Raw genomic sequence first — 24,358 nt, 5'->3', positions numbered from 1 at the left:
GTACATGCACGTGCGTGTCTGTGTGTTAGTGTGTGTGCATGTGTGTGTACATGCACGTGCGTGTCTGTGTGTTAGTGTGTGTGCATGTGTGTGTACATGCACGTGCGTGTCTGTGTGTTAGTGTGTGTGCATGTGTGTGTACATGCACGTGTGTGTCTGTGTGTTAGTGTGTGTGTGCGTGTGTGTGTACATGCACGTGCGTGTCTGTGTGTTAGTGCGTGTGTGTGTACGTGTGTGTGTGTACGTGCACGTGCGTGTCTATGTGTTAGTGTGTGTGAGCAGAAAAACAACCCCCTACCACCTCGCGGTGCCGAACGGGCAACTCTGTCGTGGACAGTGCTGTGGGGGGAGGTCCAATTCCGATTGGCTCCTCCCCTCATGGCGTCTGTGACCACCACAGTGGCTAAACGGGGGCTCTGGACGGGTGAGAGGGGCTGGTAACCCCTCCACCTTCAAAAATTTACCACTAAACCCCGGGGGGACAGGCGTCTATGAAGTCTCCTGGCTAAACCCAATTGGCGGAGCCAGGAGATTGAATCTCTACCCTCGGGGCTCCTCCAGAAACAACGAAAAGCCACTACGGATGGCCACGTGGAATGTTCGAACGCTCACTGCGGAGGAGAGGCTGCCACTCCTCTGTCGGGAGCTGGACCGGTACCACCTGGATCTCTGTGGCATTCAGGAGGTCCGGTGGACCAGTTCTGGCTCGTGCCACCATGAGCGGTGGACAATCCTCTACTCGGGGCAGCAGACTGCCAAACAACAGGGTGTGGCTCTTCTTTTGAACAAAAGAATGAAGGGGGCGTGGGAGCGTGGCGGTGAGGTGTGGGAAGCTGTAAGCCCCAGGCTACTTTGGGCTGGCTAAAGCGGCACCTCGGGATAGAGTCATCATGTTGGGTGACTTCAATGCCCGAGTTGGTCATGATGCTGGCACCTGGTCTGGAGTGATTGGAGGGCATGGGCCAGATCAGTTCAATAACAACGGTAGGAGGCTGCTATATTTTTGTGCAGCCCATGGGCTTGTAATTACCAACATGCTGTTCCGGCATCGGCGCATCCACACAACATCATGGATGCATGCCGGGTCCAAGCAAGAACATCTGCTGGACTACATAGTGACGGACCAGCGGATGCGAGTCCATCGAGCCCATGTCCGTGACACCAGGCCCTACCGTGGAGCTGATCTGCCCTCTGACCATCGACTAGTCATCTGTAAGATGCGCCTGCCACTCTTCCACTCTGGTGGTGGGTGTACACCCAGGACCCCATTCCAACCTAAAGTGGCCTGGTCTCAGTTATCTGATGAAAGTTGCAAGCGAGAATTTCATCACCGCTTACGGCTGGGATTGGCATCGTCCCCGACTCCTCCTGATGTCGAGGGTAAATGGGCGAGGTTTACGACTGTGACTCATGCAGCTGCAATGGCTGCTTTGGGTACGCGGTCCAGACCTCCCCAGAGACCCTGGCTGACAGAGGAGGTGTTCAGGATGGTTGAGAAAAAGCGACAGGCCCACTGTCATCGGCTACAGAATCCCACGTCAGAGAAGGAGGAGGCTTACCGCAGCCTTCGCTCGGAGGTTCGGAGAGCCGTGAGACGCTGCAAGAATGGGTGGTGGTCGCGGGTTGCTGAGGAGATGGAGTCTGCCTCAGTGGCCCGCGATCACAAACCTCTATTTAACTGCAGCGCCACACCTATTACCATCAATATGGGAAAAAACGGTGATCCAATCTCCGACCCCCAGGAACAGGTTTGCAGATTTGCTGAGCATTTCTGTGAGGTCCTGGGGGAGGGAAAATCCCTCAGCCAGGAAAACATCGTGGCACAAAGTGAGGATGACCCTGCTGAGGCTGCAGTGCCTCAAATATTGGAAGAAGTCACCCCCTGTGAGTGGCTGGCTGAGGTGCCATCTGTTGAGGAAGTACTGAAGGCGATCCGGAGTCTGAAACCAGGAAAGGTAGTGGGCAGAGATGATCTCCCAAGCGAAATGCTGAGGGAGGGTGGCGTTTGTGCACAGATTGCCCTATATGACATCATAACAACAGTCTGGACCACTGGACGAGTTACGCAGGATTGGAAGGATGCCCTGGTGGTCCCCCTCTTTAAGAAGGGGGACCGCACAGACTGTAACAACTACAGAAGCATCTCACTCCTCAGTGTTCCGGGAAAGGTCCTGGCAAGGATTATTCAACATCGCCTTGCCAGGCACCCTGAGGAGAGGCTTGCGGAGCCCCAATGCGGTTTCAGGAAAGGGCGGTCCTGCACAGATGCTATATTTTCTATCTGTCTGCTACAGCAGAGGTGTAGGGAATTCCAGCAAGACCTACATCTCTGCTTTATTGACCTGGTCAAGGCCTATGATACCATCAGTAGGCCTGGGCTCTGGGTGGTTCTTCGTGCTTTTGAAATACCTGACCCTCTGCTCACTATCATTAAGGACCTTCATGATGGTGAGCAGGCCCAGGTAAAATTACGTGGCCGGGAGTCAGAGCCATTCCCTGTACACCTTGGGGTGCGACAGGTATGTCCTCTGGCTCCCACATTATTTAACATCTATTTTGACCACGTAGTTCGTGAAACCTTCAATAGCTGTACCGGGGGAATCTCCATTTGGTACAGATATAATGGGAGGCTGATCGATGCCCGGGTGCGGTCAAGGGATGGCTCCCTATTGCTCAACCATGTTATGTATGCCGATGATTTGGTAATAGCTGCTCATTCAGAGGAGGAGTTGGAGACGCTGCTGCTGAGACTGGAGCGTGCCATTAAGAGATGGGGCCTTACCATCAGCCCCACCAAAACTAAGCACCTGCCTGGGTATTTTGTACCATCAGACACTCCACCCCCACAACTCCCAATTGGTGATGGGGCAGTTGTGGAGAGAGTGGAGAGTTTCCCATACCTGGGCAGTGTGCTTATGACCGGCTCCAGTTTAACAGCAGAGGTCTCACTCCAAATCAGTCTAGTGGCAATATATTTTCATCGGTTGCGTAACGCTGTGTGGAAGCTACCTGGTCTGTCGCTCCGCACTAAGCTTCAGGTCTTCTCGGCCACGGTCATTCCCTCCCTTCTCTACGCTTGCGAAGCGTGGACCCCCTAATGGAACATCTTCGCCGGTTAGAAACATTTAGGCTGGCCTGCCTACGATCCATCCTGAGTTTAACCAGGCTGGATTGTGTGAGGAGCTCACAAATCCTTGAAAGATCTGGGCACGGTCCCATCGGTGAGCTCCTCCGGCAGGCAAGGCTACGTTGGCTGGGTCATGTAGCCCGCATGCCCAGCCACCGCATGCCGAAACAGCTTTTGTTCGGCCGGATCGAGGGGGCTAAACGGGCGCGGCACGGGCTAGAGAAGAGATGGAGTGACGTGGTACAGGAGGACGTGGAGCTGAGTGGACTTGCCGATAACCGGTACTAGCGGTGTCAAGATCGGCCTCTGTGGAGGAGGCGCGTGAAGGACGCTATTGGGCAGTTGGAGGCAGTCGCCCTCCAACAACGGAGAGCAGAGGAGCGACGCTCACAACAACGAGCGGAGCGCCGGGTGGCTAAAGCACAGCAGGTTGGCACAGTAGGGGGCACAGGTGGTGCATCAGCCAGTCATATCAGTCAGTCGACCCGTGGCACCTGGGTCTGCCCCGTGGCACCTGGGTCTGCCCCGTGACCTCCTGCCAGCGGGCGTTCGACACTTCACGTGGCCTCAAGGTGCACATGGCCTGGCACAAGCGTCGTGGTGACGTCACCGCCACTTAGTGGCGAATGGCGGTTGTTGTTGTGTGAGCGTTGTCCGGCAAAACAATCCCCTACCTCCTCGCGGTGCCGGACGGGCAACTCTGTCGTGGACAGCGCTGTGGGGGGAGTTCCAATTTTGATTGGCTCCTCCCCTCATGGCATATGTGTCCACCACAGGGGCTAAACGGGGGCTCTGGACGGGTGCGAGGGGCTGGTAACCCCTCCACCTTCAATTAATTACCACAAAACCACGAATTAAACTGAAATATGTAACAACTAAGCTTGTGCCGGAGGCCCCGGGGGGCCAGGCGTCTATGACGTCTCCTGGCCAAACCCCAATTGGCGGAGCCAGGAGATTGAATACCTACCCTCGGGGCTACTCCAGAAACAACGAAAAGCCACTACGGGTGGCCACGTGGAATGTTCGAACGCTCACTGCAGAGGAGAGGCTGCCACTCCTCTGTCGGGAGCTGGACCGGTACCGCCTGGATCTATGCGGCATTCAGGAGGTCCGGTGGACCGGCTCTGGCTCCTGCCACCATGAGGGGTGGACAGTCCTCTACTCGGGGCAGCAGACTGCCAAACAACAGGGTGTGGGTCTTCTTTTGAACAAAAGAATGAAGGGGGCGTGGGAGCGTGGCGGTGAGGTGTGGGAAGCTGTAAGCCCCAGGCTACTTTGGGCTCGCCTTCCCATCAACCGGAGGCGAGGAATGGTGGTCGTGGTTACTTATGCCCCCACTGAAGATGAACATCCGTGGAGGGATGCAGGCAAAGCCGATGAGTCAGATGCCTTCTATGACCTCCTGTCACAGGTGCTGGCTAAAGTGGCCCCTCGGGATAGTCATCATGTTGGGTGACTTCAATGCCCGAGTTGGTCATGATACTGGCACCTGGTCTGGAGTGATTGGAGGGCATGGGCCAGATCAGCTCAATAACAACAGTAGGAGGCTGCTAGATTTTTGTGCAGCCCATGGGCTTGTAATTACCAACACGCTGTTCCGGCATCGGCGCATCCACACAACATCATGGATGCATGCCGGGTCCAAGCAAGAACATCTGCTGGACTACATAGTGACGGACCAGCGAATGCGAGCCCATGTCCTTGACACCAGGACCTACCGTGGAGCTGATCTGCCCTCTGACCATCGACTAGTCATCTGTAAGATGCGCCTGCCATTCTTCCACTCCGGTGGTGGGTGTACACCCAGGACCCCATTCCAACCTAAAGTGGCCTGGTCTCAGTTATCTGATGAAAGTTGCAAGCGAGAATTTCATCATCGCTTGCGGCTGGGATTGGCATCGTCCCCGACTCCTCCTGATGTCGAGGGTAAATGGGCGAGGTTTAGGACTGTGACTCATGCAGCTGCAATGGCTGCTTTGGGTACGCGGTCCAGACCTCCCCAGACACCCTGGATGACAGAGGAGTTGTTCAGGATGGTTGAGAAAAAGCGACAGGCCCACTGTCATCGGCTACAGAATCCCACGTCAGAGAATGAGGAGGCTTACCGCAGCCTTCGCTCGGAGGTTCGGAGAGCCGTGAGGCGCTGCAAGGATGGGTGGTGGTCGCGGGTTGCTGAGGAGATGGAGTCTGCCTCAGTGGCCCGTGATCACAAATCTCTATTTAACTCCATCAAAAAAGTAACCTGCAGCCCCACACCGATTACCATCATTAGGGGAAAAAACGGTGATCCAATTTCCGACCCCCAGGAACAGGTTCGCAGATTTGCTGAGCATTTCTGTGAGGTCCTGGGGGAGGGAAAATCCCTCAGCCAGGAAAACATCGTGGCACAAAGTGAGGATGACCCAGCTGAGGCTGCGGTGCCTCAAATATTGGATGAAGTCACCCCCTGTGAGTGGCTGGCTGAGGTGCCATCTGCTGAGGAAGTATTGAAGGCGATCCGGAGTCTGAGACCAGGAAAGGCAGCGGGCAGAGATGATCTCCCAAGCGAAATGCTGAGGGAGGGTGGCGTTTGTGCACAGACTGCCCTATATGACATCATAACAACAGTCTGGACCACTGGACGGGTTCCGCAGGATTGGAAGGATGCCCTGGTGGTCCCCCTTTTTAAGAAGGGGGACCGCACAGACTGTAACAACTACAGGGGCATCTCACTCCTCAGTGTGCCGGGAAAGGTCCTGGCAAGGATTATTCAGCATCGCCTTGCCAGGCACGCTGAGGAGAGGCTTGCGGAGCCCCAATGCGGTTTCAGGAAAGGGCGGTCCTGCACAGATGCCATATTTTCTGTCCGTCTGCTACAGCAGAGGTGTAGGGAATTCCAACAAGACCTACATCTCTGCTTTATTGACCTGGTCAAGGCCTATGATACCATCAGTAGGCCTGGGCTCTGGGTCGTTCTTCGTGCTTTTGGAGTACCTGACCCTCTGCTCACGATCATTAAGGACCTTCATGATGGTGAGCGGGCCCGGGTAAAACTACGTGGCCGGGAGTCAGAGCCATTCCCTGTACACCTTGGGGTGCGACAGGGATGTCCTCTGGCTCCCACATTATTTAACATCTATTTTGACCACGTAGTTCGTGAAGCCTTCTATAGCTGTACCGGGGGAATCTCCATATGGTACAGATATAATGGGAGGCTAATCGATGCCCGGGTGCGGTCAAGGGATGGCTCCCTATTGCTCAACCACGTTATGTATGCTGATGACTTGGTAATAGCTGCTCAGTCAGAGGAGGAGTTGGAGACGCTGCTGCTGAGACTGGAGCGTGCCACTAAGAGGTGGGGCCTTACCATCAGCCCCACCAAAACTAAGCACCTGCCTGGGTATTTTGTACCATCGGACACTCCACCCCCACAACTCCCAATCGGTGATGGGGCAGTTGTGGAGAGAGTGGAGAGTTTCCCATACCTGGGCAGTGTGCTTATGACTGGCTCCAGTTTAACAGCAGAGGTCTCACTCCGAATCAGTCGAGCGGCAATATCTTTTCATCGGTTGCGTAACGCTGTGTGGAAGCTACCTGGTCTGTCGCTCCGCACTAAGCTTCAGGTCTTCTCGGCCACGATCATTCCCTCCCTTCTCTACGCTTGCGAAACGTGGACCCCCCTAATGGAACATCTTCGCCGGTTAGAAACATTTAGGCTGACCTGCCTACGATCCATCCTGGGTTTAACCAGACTGGATTGTGTGAGGAGCTCACAAATCCTTGAAAGATCTGGGCAGGGTCCCATCGGTGAGCTCCTCCGGCAGGCAAGGCTGCGATGGCTGGGTCATGTAGCCCGCATGCCCAGCCACCGCATGCCGAAACAGCTTTTGTTTGGCCGGATTGAGGGGGCTAAGCGGGCGCGGCACGGGCTAGAGAAGAGATGGAGTGATGTGGTACAGGAGGACGTGGAGCTGAGTGGACTTGCCGATGACTGGTACCAGCGGTGTCAAGATCGGCCTCTGTGGAGGAGGCTCGTGAAGGATGCTACTGGGCAGTTGGAGGCAGTCGCCCTCCAACAACAACGGAGGGCGGAGGAGCGACGCTCACAACAGCGAGCGGAGCGCCGGGTGGCTAAAGCACAGCAGGTTGGCACAGTAGGGGGGCACAGGTGGTGCATCAGCCAGTCATCTCAGTCATCTCAGTCAGTTGACCCGTGGCACCTGGGTCTGCCCCGTGACCTCCTGCCAGCGGGCGTTCGACACTTCACGTGGCCTCAGGGTGCACATAGCCTGGCACAAGCGTCGTGGTGACGTCACCGCCACTTAGTGGCGAATGGCGGTTGTTGTTGTTGTTGTGTGCGTGTGCGCCGCTCACCCCGGGCCTGGGCAGGCCCCTGGTGACCTCTCTGAGCGGCGTCATGAAGACCGCCGGCCGGGGCGTCAGCAGCGCCTCGGCCAGCGGGCTGTGCGGCAGCGCCATCAGCGCCCGGTAGCGGCGCTCCGCCGTCACGATCGCTCCGGCGGCCTCGCAGCGAACCTCCCGCTCCAGCAGCGCCGACAGCGGCCCCACCGTCTGCACCGACACCGAGAAGCGGACGCCGCGGCGGGGGCCGCGCCGAGCCGGGTCGAGCGTCACGGCGGAGCCTGCGGGGGATCGGCGGGGGGGGGGGGGCCACGGAGCGGCGTTTTTGTGACGTTGCCTCCGCGGCGGCAGCCAGGGTGTGGCCGCTGAGATACAGCTCCATGCAGCGGCGATGATGATCATGATGACGATGACGACGATCACAATGATGACGACGATCACAATGATGACGATGATGACGATGACGATCATAATGATGACGATGATGATGACGACGATGACGATCACAATGATGACGACGATGATGACCATCACAATGATGACGATGATGATGACCACGATGGTGACCATCACAATGATGACGATGATGATGACGATGATGACGATCACAATGACGATCACAATGATGACGATGATCACAATGATGACGATGATGACGACGACGATGATGACGATCACAATGATGACGACGATCACAATGATGACGATGATGACGATCATAATGATGACGATGATGACGATGACGATCACAATGATGACGATGATGACGACGATGATGACCATCACAATGATGACGATGATGATGACCACGATGATGACCATCACAATGATGACGATGATGATGACGATGATGACGATCACAATGACAATCACAATGATGACGATGATGACGATCACAATGATGACGATGATGACGACGATGATGACATCACAATTATGACGATGATGACGACGATGATGACGATGATGACCATCACAATGATGACGATGATGATGACGATGATGACCATCACAATGATGACGATGATGACGACGATGACGATCACAATGATGACGACGATGTTGACCATCACAATGATGACGATGATGACGATGATGATGACGATCACAATGATGATGATGACCACGATGATGATGACCACGATGATCACAATGATGATGACGATCACAATGATGACGATGATGACGATCACAATGATGACGATCACAATGATGACGATGATGATGACGACGATCACAATGATGACAATGATGATGACCACGATGATCACAATGATGATGACGATCACAATGATGACGATGATGACGATCACAATGACGATGATGACGATCACAATGATGACGATGATGACGACGACGATGACGATCACAATGATGGCGATGATGACGACGATGATGACCATCACAATGATGACGATGATGATGACCACGATGATGACCATCACAATGATGACGATGATGATGACGATGATGACGATCACAATGACGATCACAATGATGACGATGATCACAATGATGACGATGATGACGACGATGATGATCACAATGATGACGACGATCACAATGATGACGATGATGACGACGACGATGACGATCACAATGATGACGATGATGATGACGATGATGACCATCACAATGATGACGATGATGACGACGATGACGATCACAATGATGACGACGATGTTGACCATCACAATGATGACGATGATGACGATGATGATGACGATCACAATGATGATGATGACCACGATGATGATGACCACGATGATCACAATGATGATGACGATCACAATGATGACGATGATGACGATCACAATGATGACGATCACAATGATGACGATGATGATGACGATGATGACGATCACAATGATGACAATGATGATGACCACGATGATCACAATGATGATGACGATCACAATGATGACGATGATGACGATCACAATGACGATGATGACGATCACAATGATGACGATGATGACGACGACGATGACGATCACAATGATGGCGATGATGACGACGATGATGACCATCACAATGATGACGATGATGATGACCACGATGATGACCATCACAATGATGACGATGATGATGACGATGATGACGATCACAATGACGATCACAATGATGACGATGATCACAATGATGACGATGATGACGACGATGATGATGACGATCACAATGATGACGACGATCACAATGATGACGATGATGACGACGACGATGACGATCATAATGATGACGATGATGACGACAACGATGACGATCACAATGATGACGATGATGACGACGATGATGACCATCACAATGATGACGATGATGATGACCACGATGATGACCATCACAATGATGACGATGATGATGACGATGATGACGATCACAATGATGACGACGATGATGACGATCACAATGATGACGATGATGACGACGATGATGACATCACAATTATGACGATGATGACGACGATGATGATGATGATGACCATCACAATGATGACGATGATGACGACGATGATGACCATCACAATGATGACGATGATGACGACGATGACGATCACAATGATGACGACGATGTTGACCATCGCAATGATGACGATGATGATGACGATCACAATGATGATGATGACCACGATGATGATGACCACGATGATCACAATGATGATGACGATCACAATGATGACGATGATGACGATCACAATGATGACGATCACAATGATGACGATGATGATGATGACGATCACAATGATGACAATGATGATGACCACGATGATCACAACGATGATGACGATCACAATGATGACGACGATCACAATGATGACGATGATGACGACGACGATGACCATCACAATGATGACGATGATGATGACCACGATGATGACCATCACAATGATGACGATGATGATGACGATGATGACGATCACAATGATGACGACGATGATGACGATCACAATGATGACGATGATGACGACGATGATGACATCACAATTATGACGATGATGACGACGATGATGATGATGATGATGACCATCACAATGATGACGATTATGACGACGATGATGACCATCACAATGATGACGATGATGACGACGATGACGATCACAATGATGACGACGATGTTGACCATCGCAATGATGACGATGATGATGACGATCACAATGATGATGATGACCACGATGATGATGACCACGATGATCACAATGATGATGACGATCACAATGATGACGATGATGACGATCACAATGATGACGATCACAATGATGACGATGATGATGATGACGATCACAATGATGACAATGATGATGACCACGATGATCACAATGATGATGACGATCACAATGACGACGACGATGACGATCACAATGATGGCGATGATGATGACGATGATGACCATCACAATGATGACGATGATGATGACCACGATGATGACCATCACAATGATGACGATGATGATGACGATGATGACCATCACAATGACGATCACAATGATGACGATGATCACAATGATGACGATGATGACGACGACGATGATGACGATCACAATGATGACGACGATCACAATGATGACGATGATGACGACGACGATGACGATCATAATGATGACGATGATGACGACAACGATGACGATCACAATGATGACGATGATGACGACGATGATGACCATCACAATGATGACGATGATGATGACCACGATGATGACCATCACAATGATGACGATGATGATGACGATGATGACGATCACAATGATGACGATGATGACGACGACGATGACGATCACAATGATGGCGATGATGACGACGATGATGACCATCACAATGATGACGATGATGATGACCACGATGATGACCATCACAATGATGACGATGATGATGACGATGATGACCATCACAATGACGATCACAATGATGACGATGATCACAATGATGACGATGATGACGACGACGATGATGACGATCACAATGATGACGACGATCACAATGATGACGATGATGACGACGACGATGACGATCATAATGATGACGATGATGACGACAACGATGACGATCACAATGATGACGATGATGACGACGATGATGACCATCACAATGATGACGATGATGATGACCACGATGATGACCATCACAATGATGACGATGATGATGACGATGATGACGATCACAATGATGACGATGATGACGACGACGATGACGATCACAATGATGGCGATGATGACGACGATGATGACCATCACAATGATGACGATGATGATGACCACGATGATGACCATCACAATGATGACGATGATGATGACGATGATGACGATCACAATGACGATCACAATGATGACGATGATCACAATGATGACGACGACGATGATGACGATCACAATGATGACGACGATCACAATGATGATGATGATGACGACGACGATGACGATCATAATGATGACGATGATGACGATGACGATCACAATGATGACGATGATGATGACGATGATGACCATCACAATGATGACGATGATGATGACCACGATGATGACCATCACAATGATGACGATGATGATGACGATGATGACGATCACAATGATGACGATGATGACGACGATGATGACATCACAATTATGACGATGATGACAACGATGATGACGATGATGACCATCACAATGATGACGATGATGACGACGATGATGACCATCACAATGATGACGATGATGACGACGATGACGATCACAATGATGATGACGATGTTGACCATCACAATGATGACGATGATGACGATGATGATGACGATCACAATGATGATGATGACCACGATGATGATGACCACGATGATCACAATGATGATGACGATCACAATGATGACGATGATGACGATCACAATGATGACGATCACAATGATGACGATGATGATGACGATGATGACGATCACAATGATGACAATGATGATGACCACGATGATCACAATGATGATGACGATCACAATGATGACGATGATGACGATCACAATGACGATGATGACGATCACAATGATGACGATGATCACAATGATGATGACGATCACAATGATGATGACGATGACGATGATGACGATCACAATGATGACGATGATGATGACCACGATGATCACAATGATGATGACGATCACAATAATGACGATGATGAGGTCGATGATGACGATGACGAGCCGCTTCGTTGAGCTGCTATGATTTGTGATAGCCGGGGGGGGTCGCTTCTGAAGAAGAGCGACATAGCTCAGTGGGCTTTACCTAGTACAATAAAAATAGTTTAGCTTAGTCTATGCGTCTGTATGTGTCTCTGTGGGTCTCTATGTGTCTATATGGGTCTCTATGTGTCTATGTGGGTCTCTATGCGTCTCTGTGGGTCTCTATGTGTCTATATGGGTCTCTATGTGCCTCTGTGGGTCCCTATGTATCTATATGGGTCTCTATGTGTCGCTGTGGGTCTCTATGTGTCTATATGGGTCTCTATGTGTCTATATGGGTCTCTATGTGTCTATATGGGTCTCTATGTGTCTCTGTGGGTCTCTATGTGTCTATATGGGTCTCTATGTGTCTCTGTGGGTCTCTATGTGTCTATTAGGGTCTCTATGTGTCTATATGGGTCTCTATGTGTCTCTGTGGGTCTCTGTGTCTCTGTGGGTCTGTATGTGTCTCTGTGGGTCTCTATGTGTCTCTGTGGGTCTCTATGTGTCTCTGTGGGTCTCTATGTGTCTCTGTGGGTCTCTATGTGTCTCTGTGGGTCTCTATGTGTCACTGTGGGTCTCTATGTGTCTCTGTGGGTCTCTATGTGTCTCTGTGGGTTTCTACGTGTCTATATGGGTCTCTATGTGTCTCTGTGGGTCTCTATGTGTCTCTGTGGGTCTCTATGTGTCACTGTGGGTCTCTATGTGTCTCTGTGGGTCTCTATGTGTCTCTGTGGGTCTCTACATGTCTATATGGGTCTCTATGTGTCTCTGTGGGTCTCTATGTGTCTATATGGGTCTCTATGTGTCTCTGTGGGTCTCTATGTGTCTCTGTGGGTCTCTATGTGTCTATATGGGTCTCTATGTGTCTATATGGGTCTCTATGTGTCTATATGGGTCTCTATGTGTCTCTGTGGGTCTCTATGTGTCTATGTGGGTCTCTATGTGTCTCTGTGGGTCTCTATGTGTCTATATGGGTCTCTATGTGTCTCTGTGGGTCTCTATGTGTCTTTGTGGGTCTCTATGTGTCTCTGTGGGTCTCTATGTGTCTCTGTGGGTCTCTTATGTGTCTCTGTGGGTCTCTATGTGTATCTGTGGGTCTTTATGTGTCTATATGGGTCTCTATGTGTCTCTGTGGGTCTCTATGTGTCTCTGTGGGTCTCTATGTGTCTATATAGGTCTCTATGTGTCTCTGTGGGTCTCTATGTGTCTCTGTGGGTCTCTGTGTCTCTGTGGGTCTCTATGTGTCTCTGTGGGTCTATATGGGTCTCTATGTGTCTCTGTGGGTCTCTATGTGTCTATATGGGTCTATGTGTCTATATGGGTCTCTATGTGTCTATATGGGTCTCTATGTGTCTCTGTGGGTTTCTATGTGTTTTTGTGGGTCTCTATGTGTCTATATGGGTCTCTATGTGTCTCTGTGGGTCTCTATGTGTCTATATGGGTCTCTATGTGTCTATATGGGTCTCTATGTGTCTCTGTGGGTCCCTATGTGTCTCTATGTGTCTCTGTGGGTCTCTATGTGTCTATATGGGTCTCTATGTGTCTATATGGGTCTCTCTGTGTCTATATGGGTCTCTATGTATCTCTGTGGGTCTCTATGTGTCTATATGGGTCTCTATGTGTCTCTGTGGGTCTCTATGTGTCTCTGTGGGTCTCTATGTGTCTCTGTGGGTCTCTGTGTCTCTCTATGTGTCTCTGTGGGTCTCTATGTATCTATATGGGTCTCTATGTGTCTATATGGGTCTCTATGCGTTTCTATAAACTTAAAAAGTATTTGGTTCCTGCTATGAATGTCCACGCGGCCACGGGAAGAGAGAAAGACGCGCAGTCTCCAAATATACAGCAGCAGGCATCGTCAGGGTCGGGATCAAACCCCCGAACTCCTGTGTACCAGGCGAGGTAGTTAACATCTTCTAGCCACCGTGATGATGAGAGAGACAGACACAGACCTCCTGTAGACCAGGCGAGGTAGTCAACATCTCATAGCCACTGTGATGATGATGATGAGAGAGACACAGACCTCCTGTAGACCAGGCGAGGTAGTCAACATCTCCTAGCCACCGTGATGGTGAGAGAGAGAGACACAGACCTCCTGCAGACCAGGCGAGGTAGTCAACATCTCCGAGCCACCGTGATGATGAGAGAGAGAGACACAGACCTCCTGTACACCAGGCGAGGTAGTCAACATCTCATAGCCACCGTGATGATGATGAGAGAGACACAAACCTCCTGTAGACCAGGCGAGGTAGTCAACATCTCATAGCCACCATGATGATGATGATGATGAGAGAGACACAGACCTCCTGTACACCGGGCGAGGTCGTCAACATCTCCTAGCCACCGTGATGATGATGAGAGAGAGACACAGACCTCCTGTAGACCAGACGAGGTAGTCAACATCTCATAGCCACCGTGATGATGATGAGAGACACAGACCTCCTGTAGACCAGACGAGGTAGTCAACATCTCCTAGCCACCGTGATGATGATGAGAGAGAGACACAGACCTCCTGTAGACCAGGCGAGGTAGTCAACATCTCATAGCCACCGTGATGATGATGATGAGAGACACAGACCTCCTGTATCCCAGGCGAGGTAGTTAACATCTCATAGCCACCGTGGTGATGATGAGAGAGAGACACAGACCTCCTGTACACCGGGCGAGGTCGTCAACATCTCATAGCCACCGGCGTTGCTCTCACCAAGTCCCTGCTGAGTGATGCGACACACGAAACCCAGGTACGGCACCTCCCCGGCCCCGGCCCTGGGCAGCCACAGGACGAGAATGTCCCCAAGCCCCATCGGAGTGGCTTCAGCGGGGGGCGGAAGGATCACTGCACAGAGGGCAACAGGGTCCACCGAGGATCTCACCAGTGAGCGAGTGTGAGTCTGTGAGCGAGCAAGTGTGTGCGTGTGTGAGTGTGTGAGTGCCAGTGTGTGAGTGTGTGAGTGAGTGAGAGTGTGAGTGTGTAAGTGAGTGAGTGAGTGTGAGTCTGTGAGCGAGCAAGTGAGTGAGTGTGTGAGTGAGAGAGTGTGTGAGTGTGTGAGTGCCAGTGTGTGAGTGCCAGTGTGTGTGTGTGAGTGAGTGAGAGTGTGTGAGTGAGTGAGCGGGTGTGTAAGTGTGTGAGTGAGTGTGTAAGTGTGTGAGTGAGAGAGTGTGTGAGTGTCTGAGTAAGTGAGCGGGTGTGTGAGTGTGTGAGTGAGTGTGTGAGTGAGTGAGTGTGTGAGTGAGTTAGAGAGCGAGTGAGTGTGTGAGTGCCAGTGTGTGAGTGTGTGAGTGAGTGAGTGTGTGAGTGAGTGAGCGAGTGTGAGGTTGTGAGTGTGTGAGTGAGTGAGAGTGTGAGTGTGTAAGTGAGTGTGTGAGTGAGTGAGAGTGTGAGTGTGTAAGTGAGTGTGTGAGTGCCAGTGTGTGAGTGTGTGAGTGAGTGAGTGTGTAAGTGAGTGAGCGAGTGCGAGTCTGTGAGCCAGCAAGTGTGCGAGTATGTGAGTATGTGAGTGTGTGAGTGTGTGAGCAAGCGAGAGAGAGAGTGTGCGACTGCGTGAGAGTGAGTGTGTGAGTGTCAGTGTGTAAGTGTGTGAGCAATTGAGTGAGTGTGTGAGTGCCAGTGAGTGAGTGAGAGAGCGAGTGAGTGTGTGAGTGTGTCAGTGTGTGAGTGTGTGAGTGAGCAAGTGAGTGAGTGTGTGAGTGCCAGTGTGTGAGTGTGTGAGTGAGTGAGAGTGTGAGTGTGTGAGCGAGCAAGTGAGTGAGTGAGTTAGAGAGCGAGTGAGTGTGTGAGTGTGTCAGTGTGTGAGTGTGTGAGTGAGAGAGTGAGTGTGTGAGTGTCAGTGTGTGAGTATTTGAGTGAGTGAGCGGGTGTGTGAGTAAGTTGAGTGAGTGAGAGGGCGAGTGAGTGTCAGTGTGTGAGTGAATGTGAGTCTGTGAGCGAGCAAGTGTGTGAGTGTGTGAGTGAGTGAGTTAGAGAGCGAGTGAGTGTGTGAGTGTGTCAGTGTGTGAGTGTGTGAGTGAGAGAGTGAGTGTGTGAATATCAGTGTGTGAGTGTGTGAGCAAGTGAGTGAGTGTGTGAGCGAGCAAGTGTGTGAGTGTGTGAGTGCCAGTGTGTGAGTATGTGAGTGAGTGAGCGGGTGTGTGAGTAAGTGAGTGAGTGAGTGAGCGAGTGAGTGCGTGACTGTATGAGTGAGCGAGTGAGTGAGTGACTGTGTGAGTGACTGTGTGAGTGTGTGAGTGAGTGCGTGAGTGACTGTGTGAGTGTGTGAATGAGTGACTGTGTGAGTGACTGGGTAAGTGCATGAGTGACTGGGTGAGTGTATGAGTGAGTGACTGTGTGAGTGTGTGAGTGACTAGGTGAGTGTGTGAGTGAGTGACTGTGTGAGTGACTGGGCAAGTGTATGAGTGACTGGGTGAGTGTATGAATGAGTGACTGTGTGAGTGACTGGGTGAGTGTATGAGTGAGTGACTGTGTGAGTGTGTGAGGGGCTGTGTGAGTGTATGAGTGAGTGACTGTGAGTGTGTGAGTGACTGGGTGAGTGAATGAGTGAGTGACTGTGTGAGTGACTGGGTGAGTGTGTGAGTGAGTGACTGTGTGAGTGTGTGAGTGAGTGACTGTGTGAGTGTATGAGTGAGTGACTGTATGAGTGACTGTGTGAGTGACTGTGTGAGTGTATGAGTGAGTGACTGTATGAGTGACTGTGTGAGTGACTGGGTGAGTGTATGTGTGAGTGACTGGGTGAGTGTATAAGTGAGTGACTGGGTGAGTGACTGTGTGAGTGACTGTGTGAGTGACTGTGTGAGTGTATGAGTGAGTGACTGTGCGAGTGTGTGAGTGACTATGTGAGTGTGTGAGTGACTGTGAGTGTATGAGTGAGTGACTGTGTGAGTGTATGAGTGATTGACTGTGTGAGTGTATGAGTGATTGACTGTGTGAGTGTATGAGTGACTGTATGAGCGACTGTATGAGTGACTGTGTGAGTGACTGGGTGAGTGTATGAGTGAGTGACTGTATGAGTGTGTGAGTGACTGTGTGAGTGTGTGAGTGACTGTGTGAGTGTATGAGTGAGTGACTGTGTGAGTGTATGAGTGAGTGACTGTATGAGTGACTGTATGAGTGACTGTGTGAGTGACTGTATGAGTGACTGTGTGAGTGACTGTGTGAGTGTATGAGTGAGTGACTGTGTGAGTGGCTGTGTGAGTGTATGAGTGAGTGGCTGTGTGAGTGTATGAGTGAGTGACTGGGTGAGTGTATGAGTGAGTGACTGTGTGAGTGTGTGAGGGACTGTGTGAGTGTATGAGTGAGTGACTGTGAGTGTGTGAGTGACTGGGTGAGTGAATGAGTGAGTGACTGTGTGAGTGACTGGGTGAGTGTGTGAGTGAGTGACTGTGTGAGTGTGTGAGTGAGTGACTGTGTGAGTGTATGAGTGAGTGACTGTATGAGTGACTGTGTGAGTGACTGTGTGAGTGTATGAGTGAGTGACTGTATGAGTGACTGTGTGAGTGACTGGGTGAGTGTATGTGTGAGTGACTGGGTGAGTGTATAAGTGAGTGACTGGGTGAGTGACTGGGTGAGTGACTGTGTGAGTGACTGTGTGAGTGACTGTGTGAGTGTATGAGTGAGTGACTGTGTGAGTGTATGAGTGAGTGACTGTGCGAGTGACTATGTGAGTGTGTGAGTGACTGTGAGTGTATGAGTGAGTGACTGTGTGAGTGTATGACTGACTGTATGAGTGACTGTGTGAGAGACTGTGTCAGTGTATGAGTGAGCGACTGTATGAGTGACTGTGTGAGTGACTGGGTGAGTGTATGAGTGAGTGATTGTATGAGTGATTGTGTGAGTGACTGTGTGAGTGTATGAGTGAGTGACTGTATGAGTGTGTGAGTGACTGTGTGAGTGTGTGAGTGACTGTGTGAGTGTATGAGTGAGTGACTGTGAGTGTATGAGTGAGTGACTGTATGAGTGTGTGAGTGACTGTGTGAGTGTGTGAGTGACTGTATGAGTGACTGGATGACTGTGTGAGTGTGTGAGTGACTGTATGAGTGACTGTGTGAGTGACTGTGTGAGTGTATGAGTGAGTGACTGTGTGAGTGGCTGTGTGAGTGTATGAGTGAGTGAATGTGTGAGTGTATGAGTGAGTGACTGTATGAGTGTATGAGTGATTAACTGTGTGAGTGACTGTGTGAGTGTATGAGTGAGTGGCTGTGTGAGTGTATGAGTGAGTGATTGTGTGAGTGGCTGTGTGAGGGTATGAGTGAGTGACTGTGTGAGTGGCTGTGTGAGTGACTGTGTGAGTGTATGAGTGAGCGACTGTGTGAGTGACTGTATGAGTGTATGAGTGAGTGACTGTGTGAGTGACTGTATGAGTGACTGTGTGAGTGTATGAGTGAGTGACTGTGTGAGTGACTGTGTGAGTGTATGAGTGAGTGACTGTGTGAGTGACTGTGTGAGTGACTGTGTGAGTGACTGTGTGAGTGTATGAGTGAGTGACTGTGTGAGTGGCTGTGTGAGGGTATGAGTGAGTGACTGTGTGAGTGACTGTATGAGTGACTGTGTGAGTGTATGAGTGAGTGACTGTGTGAGTGACTGTATGAGTGACTGTGTGAGTGTATGAGTGAGTGACTGTGTGAGTGACTGTGTGAGTGTATGAGTGAGTGACTGTGTGAGTGACTGTGTGAGTGACTGTGTGAGTGTATGAGTGAGTGACTGTGTGAGTGACTATGTGAGTGTATGAGTGACTGTGTGAGTGTATGAGTGAGTGACTGGGTGAGTGAATGAGTGAGTGACTGTGTGAGTGTGTGAGTGACTGGGTGAGTGTGTGAATGAGTGACTGTGTGAGTGTGTGAGTGACTGTGTGAGTGTATGAGTGAGCGACTGTATGAGTGTGTGAGTGACTGTGTGAGTGTATGAGTGAGTGACTGGGTGAGTGAATGAGTGAGTGACTGTGAGTGTGTGAGTGACTGGGTGAGTGTGTGAATAAGTGACTGTGTGAGTGTGTGAGTGACTGTGTGAGTGTGTGAGTGAGCGACTGTATGAGTGACTGTGTGAGTGCCTGGGTGAGTGTATGAGTGAGTGACTGTATGAGTGACTGTGTGAGTGACTGGGTGAGTGTATGAGTGAGTGACTGTGTGAGTGACTGTATGAGTGACTGTGTGAGTGACTGTGTGAGTGTATGAGTGAGTGACTGTGTGAGTGACTGTGTGAGTGTATGGGTGAGTGTGTGAATGAGTGACTGTGTGAGTGTGTGAGTGACTGTGTGAGTGTATGAGTGAGCGACTGTATGAGTGTGTGAGTGACTGTGTGAGTGTATGAGTGAGTGACTGGGTGAGTGAATGAGTGAGTGACTGTGAGTGTGTGAGTGACTGGGTGAGTGTGTGAATGAGTGACTGTGTGAGTGTGTGAGTGACTGTGTGAGTGTATGAGTGAGCGACTGTATGAGTGACTGTGTGAGTGACTGGGTGAGTGTATGAGTGAGTGACTGTATGAGTGACTGTGTGAGTGACTGGGTGAGTGTATGAGTGAGTGACTGTGTGAGTGACTGTATGAGTGACTGTGTGAGTGACTGTGTGAGTGTATGAGTGAGTGACTGTGTGAGTGACTGTGTGAGTGTATGAGTGAGTGACTGTGTGAGTGACTGTGTGAGTGACTGTGTGAGTGTATGAGTGAGTGACTGTGTGAATGACTGTGTGAGTGTATGAGTGAGTGACTGTGTGAGTCACCACGTGACCGTTTGAGTGAGCGAGTGAGCGAGTTACGTTCAAACTCTCCGCACGACAGCCCTTGCCGGTTCGATGAGCCCTTGAGACGCATCCGGAACGCCGGGTGATTGCGTCGCCGTGCCTCTGCCATGTCCGACGCCAGCTGAACACAAAGACAAAAGATCCCCCGGGTAGCCTTCACGTACCGTTAGGGGCAAGTGCTGTTACCGAGCGTCGATGAAGGCCGGCACTGTGGCCTACAAGGGGGTGGGTGGTCAGCAGTATCAGATAATCGTCAGTGGGTGTCAGCGGCGGTGAGCGGGAGTCGAACCCGGGTCGCCGGGATTCGTCAGGCAGCAGGCTCATCGCTACGCTAGCGCTTTGCTCAGAGACACAAAGGTCCCCCGCGTAGCCTTCTGAGTCTGTAGGGGCAAGTGCTGTCAGCGAGTAGCAGCTGTGAAGGCCGGCACGGCGCACGTGGGGGGCATGGAGGTCAGTAGCACGCCGGGCCTGCCACACTTAGACAATGAAGTGTTTCAGTTTAGATGGCGAGAATGTAAATGTGTCGTTAAGCCACCACCACCTGGCCCTGTCACTCACTCTCAGCCGTCACTCACTGTCACTCTCACCTGTCACTCACTCTCGCCCGTCACTCACTCTCACCCGTCACTCACTGTCACTCACTCTCACCCGTCACTCACTCTCACCCATCACTCACTGTCACTCACTCTCACCTGTCACTCACTCTCACCCGTCACTCACTGTCACCCGTCACTCACTCTCACCCGTCACTCACTCTCACCCGTCACTCACTGTCACTCACTCTCACCCGTCACTCACTCTCACCCGTCACTCACCCGTCACTCACTCTCACCCGTCACTCACTCTCACCCGTCACTCACTGTCACTCACTGTCACCTGTCACTCACTCTCGCCCGTCACTCACTCTCACCCGTCACTCACTCTCACCCGTCACTCACACTCACCTGTCACTCACTCTCACCTGTCACTCACTCTCACCTGTCACTCACCCATCACTCACTCTCGCCCGTCACTCACTCTCACCTGTCACTCACTCTCACCTGTCACTCACCCGTCACTCACTCTCACCCATCACTCACTCTCACCCGTCACTCACTCTCACCCGTCACTCACCCGTCACTCACTCTCACCCGTCACTCACTCTCACCCGTCACTCACTGTCACCCGTCACTCACTCTCACCCGTCACTCACTCTCAGCCGTCACTCACTCTCACCCGTCACTCACACTCACCTGTCACTCACTCTCACCTGTCACTCACTCTCACCTGTCACTCACCCATCACTCACTCTCGCCCGTCACTCACTCTCACCTGTCACTCACTCTCACCTGTCACTCACCCGTCACTCACTCTCACCCGTCACTCACTCTCACCCGTCACTCACCCGTCACTCACTCTCACCCGTCACTCACTCTCACCCGTCACTCACTGTCACTCACTGTCACCTGTCACTCACTCTCACCCGTCACTCACTCTCACCCGTCACTCACTCTCACCCGTCACTCACTCTCACCCATCACTCACTCTCACCCGTCACTCACTCTCACCCGTCACTCACCCGTCACTCACTCTCACCCGTCACTCACTCTCACCCGTCACTCACCCGTCACTCACTCTCACCCGTCACTCACTCTCACCCGTCACTCACTGTCACTCACTGTCACCTGTCACTCACTCTCGCCCGTCACCCACTCTCGCCCGTCACCCACTCTCACCCGTCACTCACTCTCACCCGTCACTCACTGTCACCTGTCACTCACTCTCGCCCGTCGCTCACTCTCGCCCGTCGCTCACTCTCACCCGTCACTCACTCTCACCCGTCACTCACCCGTCACTCACTCTCACCCGTCACTCACTCTCACCCGTCACTCACTGTCACTCACTGTCACCTGTCACTCACTCTCGCCCGTCACTCACTCTCGCCCGTCACCCACACTCACCTGTCCCCACTCTCACCTGTCCCCACACTCACTCTCACTCACTCTCACCGGTCACTCACTGTCACTCACCCTCACCTGTCCCCACTCTCGCCCGTCACTCACACTCACCCGTCACCCACACTCACCCGTCACCCACTCTCACCCCTCACTCACTCTCACCCTCACTCTCACCCGTCACCCACACTCACCCGTCACCCACACTCACCTGTCCCCACACTCACCCGTCACTCACTCTCACCTGTCCCCACACTCACCCGTCACTCACTCTCACCTGTCCCCACTCTCACCCGTCACTCACTCTCACCTGTCCCCACACTCACCCGTCACCCACACTCACCTGTCCCCACACTCACCCGTCACCCACACTCACCTGTCCCCACACTCACCCGTCACTCACTCTCACCTGTCCCCACTCTCACCCGTCACTCACTCTCACCTGTCCCCATACTCACCCGTCACTCACTCTCACCTGTCCCCACTCTCACCCGTCACTCACACTCACCTGTCCCCACTCTCACCCGTCACCCACACTCACCTGTCCCCACTCTCACCTGTCCCCGCCGTCACCCATCACTCACTGTCACCTGTCACTCACTCTCACCTGTCCCCAATCTCCCCCGTCACTCACTCTCACCTGTCCCCACACTCACCTGTCACTCACTCTCACCTGTCCCCACACTCACCTGTCCCCACTCTCACCTGTCCCCACTCTCACCCATCACCCATACTCACCCGTCACTCACTCTCACCCGTCACCCACACTCACCTGTCCCCACACTCACCCGTCCCCACTCTCACCCATCACCCACACTCACCCGTCACTCACTCTCACCCGTCACCCACACTCACCTGTCCCCACACTCACCTGTCCCCACACTCACCCATCACCCACACTCACCCGTCACCCACTCTCACCCGTCACCCAACTCTCACCTGTCCCCACTCTCACATGTCCCCACTCTCACCCCTCACTCACTCTCACCCTCACTCACTCTCACCCGTCACCCACACTCACCTGTCCCCACTCTCACCCGTCACCCACTCTCACCCGTCACCCACACTTACCTATCCCCACACTCACCCGTCACCCACACTCACCTGTCCCCACACTCACCCGTCACCCACACTCACCTGTCCCCACTCTCACCCGTCACCCACACTCACCTGTCCCCACTCTCACCCGTCACTCACTCTCACCTGTCACCCACACTCACCCGTCACCCACACTCACCCGTCACCCACTCTCACCCCTCACTCACTCTCACCCTCACTCACTCTCACCCATCACCCACACTCACCCGTCACCCACTCTCACCTGTCCCCACTCTCACCCGTCACTCACTCTCACCTGTCACCCACACTCACCCGTCACCCACACTCACCCGTCACCCACTCTCACCCCTCACTCACTCTCACCCTCACTCACTCTCACCCATCACCCACACTCACCTGTCCCCACTCTCACCTGTCCCCACTCTCACCCGTCACCCACACTCACCTGTCCCCACTCTCACCTGTCCCCACTCTCACCCTCACTCACTCTCACCCGTCACCCACACTCACCTGTCCGCACACTCACCTGTCCCCACTCTCACCCGTCACCCACACTTACCTATCCCCACACTCACCCGTCACCCACACTCACCTATCCCCACACTCACCCGTCACCCACACTCACCTGTCCCCACTCTCACATGTCCCCACTCTCACCCTCACTCACTCTCACCCGTCACCCACACTCACCTGTCCCCACTCTCACCCTCACTCACTCTCACCCATCACCCACACTCACCTGTCCCCACTCTCACCCGTCACCCACACTTACCTATCCCCACACTCACCCGTCACCCACACTCACCTATCCCCACACTCACCCGTCACCCACACTCACCTGTCCCCACTCTCACATGTCCCCACTCTCACCCTCACTCACTCTCACCCGTCACCCACACTCACCTGTCCCCACTCTCACCCTCACTCACTCTCACCCATCACCCACACTCACCTGTCCCCACTCTCACCCGTCACCCACACTCACCTATCCCCAC

At 52.1% G+C, this 24,358-nt stretch overlaps 1 protein-coding gene across 6 annotated transcripts in view; it reads right to left on the bottom strand.

Annotated features, from left to right (window-relative positions):
- The window catches only part of LOC142907064 (putative helicase senataxin), a 108,262-nt gene that overhangs the window by 41,208 nt on the left and 42,696 nt on the right, over window positions 1-24,358 (bottom strand). For all 6 annotated transcript variants that reach the window (XM_076056001.1, XM_076056003.1, XM_076056004.1 and 3 more), the window contains 3 exons: window positions 20,386-20,491; window positions 15,347-15,478; window positions 7,481-7,749 (listed from right to left, as the gene is read on the bottom strand). In XM_076056001.1, coding sequence (XP_075912116.1) covers window positions 7,481-7,749; window positions 15,347-15,478; window positions 20,386-20,491 — 507 coding nt within the window. The remainder of the gene's footprint in view (window positions 1-7,480; window positions 7,750-15,346; window positions 15,479-20,385; window positions 20,492-24,358) is intronic.

The sequence above is a fragment of the Petromyzon marinus genome, chromosome 74, assembly GCF_048934315.1.
Source record: "Petromyzon marinus isolate PM22_M1 ecotype Great Lakes invasive population chromosome 74, UKy_Petmar_22M1.pri1.0, whole genome shotgun sequence".
NCBI classification, from domain to species: Eukaryota; Metazoa; Chordata; class Hyperoartia; order Petromyzontiformes; family Petromyzontidae; genus Petromyzon; species Petromyzon marinus.
This window is presented reverse-complemented; position numbering and strand designations above follow the sequence as displayed.